Genomic DNA, 5,726 nt, shown 5'->3' with positions numbered 1-5,726 from the left:
TCCGAGCTATTTCATGTCAGTCATGAAATAAATGTATTATAAGAAAAATCGTTCATAAGAGTAAATAAATGAAGACTGAGCTTGACTTACGATTATTCAATGCTCTAAATGCCGTCAACAACGCAATATTTCTTTAATATTATCAAAAGGCCCCTAAAAAGAGTTCTCCAATATTTAAGTAAACCAGTACCAATAACTATGGAGAAGCAACTGTTTACAGTTTCGCGAAAGATATTCAATATTTAACCAACCATCAACAATCACCCGACTAAAGTTAAATTCAAAATCATCCATGTTCATTTCAGTACAGTAATCTGGAAAATCATTCTAAATTGGTCTTAATTGTAGAAGTTTATATTAATAACTTAGTTTTGTAATATTTAAGGTACTGAACACTACCCTCCACTTACTTTTGAAATATATACATTAATTTTTTTTTTGTCTCAGATCAGTTATACTTAGCAACAGAGTGACTTCAATACGTTTGTTTACTCTTTTCCAGGTTTGGTTCCAGAACCGAAGGGCCAAGTGGAGAAAACAGGAGAAGGTCGGACCGTCGACGCACCCTTACGGCGCCTTCCCGCCCTCGGCGCCCTTGCCCTTACAGAACCCAGCGCTGCCACCAACCATCTCCAGCCCCTTCGCAGGGCTGGGATACATAAGGAAACCGCCCTCGTTCGATTCACCGCCCATGCTACCTCCGGCAGCGTCCAGACTGCCAGCATCTTACCTGCAAGCCGCAGCGGCACAACTGCTACCTGGCGCAGGATACCTGGCGGGGATGTCTGGCCTCCGGGAACTCAGCCAGTACAGGGCCAGCCTCCTCCCCCCGCACCACTACCAGCCATCCTTCACCCATCTCCTGGCGGGGCTCTCCTCCCGGCCGAAGCTTCCGGATGCAGACTACGCCACTCTTTTGGCATCCATGCCCGCCCTCCAACCGCCGCCCCTAGCTCCGCTGTCGCCAGCTACGCCCCCGGATCCTCCAAGGGTTAGCGGATCTTCAGGAGGGACACCCAGGGGACGGTCTTCCCCGCCAACGACGACGTCCAGCTCTGGGGGCGTGGACCAAGACCGAAGGGCTTCGTCCATAGCGGAATTGAGGTTAAGGGCACGGGAGCACGAGCTGCGGCTGGAGATGCTGAGGAAACACGGGGACGTGGTGACCTGAGTGGACGAGGAAGGAGGGAGCGACGCCCCCTCCGGAAGAAACACCAGTGTCACTCTAACATGAATATTGGAATGGAGAAGAAAGGTCTCCATAGGTATGGAATTAATCCTACATCAATAGGAACAGAACTATTAACATAATCAGTGACTAATTAATCTACCATTTTTTTGTTGTTGCTTTTTAAAGCTTTGTTATGTAAAATAAAATGTCCTTTTGAACGCGGTTAACACCACCCAAGAGGAAATGTGATTGCACAAAATCCGTCCTATACGTATACCTAGAAATCTAAGTGTTAGAACTTTTAATATCCTCTCATTTAACTATAATTGTGAAAGTGAAGTGACCATGTAGTGATAACCAAACATTTCTACCACAATTAAAGCATAAGTTTTGACGAATCGTGAGACTCGTCGATTTACAGAGGTTGATATCTAATTGTTAGAAAATCGCACAATGAAAATATGAGTCATTGTAATAATAGGGAAAACATATGTGAGGAATAAATTGCCGCCAGTGTATTCAACTTTCAACATTCTGATAGTACCTAAAAAACTAGAGAACCCTCTGATTAGCTACCTAAGACAAGTTGGCCTTTCGACTGGTTGTGAAACAGGTTTGTCTCCTGACTGACTTTGTGGCACAGAAGAGGTCTTCTGACTGACTAGTTATGATAAGGTATCTTAAATACGGATTCTCCTTGATAAACTATCTGACAGAAGTTTCTCCTATTTGCTATCAGTCTCGCAACTCCGCTAACCGACAAAAAGAATAATTTTATTCAACTATTTACCGTAAAGCTCCCCCCGCCCCCCCATCCGGCTGTCTATTATACAGGGCTGTCCTTGACAGGCAGAAATATGGATCTCCTGTCTAACTTCAAAAAACATTAGTTCTCATATTTGCTAAGTGACCTGCTTGTCTAGCTGATACAAGCAAGTCTCTTCCATTTACCCAGCGAACACAAACGTGGAGTTCTCTATATATATCTACGTGACACCAGCGGGAACTCTATTTGGCTAGTTAACCCAAGTACTCTTCAGAAGAGTCCTCTGCTCGGCTACCCAGTTTACACATGATTTCCGTCTATTCTGCCAGCTGTCAGATTACTGACGGACCATCTACCGACAGGAGATCCAATGATCAGCCATCTGCCACAATCAGCCATTTACTTAGTGAATATAAAAAGCAAAGGTTTTCTGGTGACAATTAAGAAATAAACATACCAGTCATGAAAAGGTAACAGATAAAAAAAAAACAAAGAAGAATTCAAAACAAGACAATTTATGTGTCCCGGGGAATTGGAAGTTTTGATGCACATCAAAATATAAATCATGCATGGTCTCTCGTGATTAGTTTATTTCCCTAAAGTATAAGAGGCCACGGCAAAAAAAGATTAAAAAAACTATTATAAACAGGAGGGTCATCAATACACTTAACCAAAATATACATGGCATCTAAGAACTTGTGTCCAACAATATCTACTCCGAAAAAAAAAGATGCAATAGCCCCAGGAAACTGATGCACTCCAAGGAAATGAAAATCACGACCATGACTGTTCTCCAGTGTTTCAGACACGTGAGGAAAATGGACACTCATTCCATTATTTAAGGTGCTTAATGACTTTACTCAGCATAGCATTAATTTGTCTTCTCATTAATCAACTTGTAATTAACTCAACAGCCATCAAAAAACAAAAAGCTAACAATTCTACTAACCTAGTGTATGTATACAGAATAAGTACCTCAGTTAATTCTAATTAACTTTGTTATACTTTCTTTTTAAATTATCCAGCATTCTCCTAGTTCTAGAGATATCATGCAATGCCAGACAGCAATCGCAAACTGCCGAGATACCAATATCAGAGATTGAAATGCTTACTGTCATATGGCCGTGTACATTAGGACATTTAACCAGCATCTCAATCTACTAAAAAATAACATAATTTTCTAGGCAACCGTCATTAGTCTAATTTGCTTACGACGGCAAACCAACAACTTTCCCTGTTTCAAAGGGATAGACAAGAGCCAGTCGCCCGGCTGAATGAACGAAGGCCAGTGGCTCAAAAAGAAGAAGAAGAAGAAGAAGAAGAAGGGAAATAATGAAACACTAAAGAAAATAGTTCCGTAGTCAATGAAGCTATTTCTTTATACGTACTCAAATCCTCCGCTCGAAACAAATTCAACTACAGTAATGTAGATGACGTTAATAGATGTTCATGATCCTCACATTATTTCCCATACCTGTCTGGTGTAGACATCTTTAGTGATGTTTACTACTACAGCTGAGACATTTAAAATCATGTAGATGATGTTAATGATGTTAAAAGTGAATCAACCCCTTACATAATTCGCAAACAGTAGATGTGATGTTTGCAGTAAAGATATTTTGTTGTATATATTTTCTGAAGATTTTATTATATCAAATGGAATGTGAAACGTCATCATTATTATTCACCTGTCCTCATTATTTTCTACCTGTCATAATTGTATTCTACCTAATTACAAAATGAAGTACTTACAGGTGTTTCGAGACATTAACCGAAATATAAGAGAGTGTTCGTAAGTATAAAAGCAACTATCTCAGAATCTGTCTCAATAAATGGCTGTAGATTTAGAAATTGGGTTTCAACAATCATGTAGCTTCAGAAAATGGGCGAATGACGTTATGTTATGATAGAGTTAATTGTGTTACTTTGTGAAAATCTATTAAAAGCAAAGGTAAATCATGATCCATAAACTCCCTGAGAAATGCACATTGTTATTTCAAAATATATACACATATATAATGTATAATATACATATATATATATATAGATATATATATATTATATATATACATACACATATATACATATATATATAATGTAGTAATCTCCTTTCATCCTGTACCGTCTCAGACAGAGGTAAATGATGACATGCATTAAAGGTATGGCACAGCAATGAAATTTTGACTTCAGGTAAGTGCTGAATTTCATGGAAGTCATTTGGTTCATTCTCCCAAGGCATTATTTCGAAGTGTCCACTGAATGTATCCTTTTTATCACAATCTCCACTGAGTCAGTTTGAGGTTGCTGTCTGTTCCAAGTCGTTAATGTGAAATCTGTTGAACCTTGCGTGTATAATTGTTCGATTTTTATTTCAATACAGTTTTACAAGATGGAAAATGATGTTTCATAATCCTTATAACCTGAATGAATTGCTTTTACATAATATATATGGTTTTAACAATGAAACAAGGTGATTATTTTTTTCGAGGGGAGGGAGAGGAATGAAAAATGGATATTAATTATGTTTAAAACTTTCACTGGCCCTTTTTTACAAGGAGGAAAATTTTTATCAGTATTTCCTCAAATTTTCATATACTACATCTTTCACCAAAAATAAAAAAGGATTCTAAGAATCCTCTAATCATTAAGGACTAAGAAAGAAGGTTCTCAATGTTTATAATAACCCCTAAAGAAAAGATCGATACGCAATACAACACAAAAAAGTGGAAAAATGTACAAAGTTATCATAACACAGTACTTAAATATATTTAGCATAATAGACAATGGGATGAAATATAAAAGTTAGTCCAAGGGCCAAGCGCTAGCACCTATGAGGTTATTCAGCGCTAAAAGGAAAATTCAAAGTAAAAAGGGTTTAAAGGCCAAGCGCTGGGGCATATGAGGTCAATTCAGCGCTAATAGGGATATTCAGAGTGAAAAGGTTTGAAAGCGGTAACTTGAAGGAAACTTAGCAGAAGCACTACGAAAAATTGTTAGGAGTGGAAATAAGATGGAAGAAACAGACTATGAACGGAGGTACAGCAAAAGGAATGAAACGAGTTGCAGTAAGGGGCCGAAGGGACGCTGCAAAAAACCGTAAGTAATGCCTACAGAAAACCGCGGGAGGTGTATTGACGGCAATATCCCCCAAACCCCGCAAGGGGATCATTTGAAGAATAACTATCGGTAATCTCAAACCTCGAACTACATTATAATGGAAACAAATGTTGCCAATGATCAATTCAATACCCATCATCAACAGAGTCTCCAACGCTGAGAAATTCAACCATTCATGCCTTTTCTGCGCTTTCGCTTCCACAAATCTCCACACACCTCAAGCCTTTCGTCTCATAGTTCTCTAGAATAACATAAAGAAGAAAACAAATCCAATCTTGAAATAGTGCCAGGTGTCGTCTCCCGTGACAATCATCCAGTTTCTTTGCACGGTCTCTTGCTGCAAAATACCTCAGTGGAAGGAGGTAACAACTTGCTGTGAACGAAAGCTGCTTTTCTCAACAAACGGTGAGTCCGAACCCTGGTCACTGGAGTCAGTATCAAAAGCGATGGAAAATACGTCATCAAAAAGCCCTGCTTTCTGTTTTTTTTTGCAATGTTTTCTTGGTTCGATATAGTAAAAGAAGCCTAAACAATATGCTGCGATTTCTTCAACATTCAATGTAATTTAATGATGCAGATCAAATTTTTCGCTATGAGAGGAAAATCTACTTTTCTTCCTTAGCCCGATTTTTCCCTCTTTCTTCACATTTAAATAAACAAAATCGCATAGCT

General features: G+C 38.9%; 1 protein-coding gene across 1 annotated transcript in view; it reads left to right on the top strand.

Annotated features, from left to right (window-relative positions):
* LOC135197141 (homeobox protein aristaless-like) overlaps nucleotides 1–3,917 on the top strand; it is a 338,826-nt gene extending 334,909 nt beyond the window's left edge. Inside the window, 1 exon segment of the mRNA XM_064224111.1 lies at nucleotides 503–3,917. Coding sequence (XP_064080181.1) covers nucleotides 503–1,171 — 669 coding nt within the window. The 3' untranslated portion in view covers nucleotides 1,172–3,917.
* Nucleotides 3,918–5,726: the final 1,809 nt, after the last annotated feature.

This window comes from Macrobrachium nipponense, chromosome 18, assembly GCF_015104395.2.
Source record: "Macrobrachium nipponense isolate FS-2020 chromosome 18, ASM1510439v2, whole genome shotgun sequence".
NCBI classification, from domain to species: domain Eukaryota; kingdom Metazoa; phylum Arthropoda; class Malacostraca; order Decapoda; family Palaemonidae; genus Macrobrachium; species Macrobrachium nipponense.
This window is presented reverse-complemented; position numbering and strand designations above follow the sequence as displayed.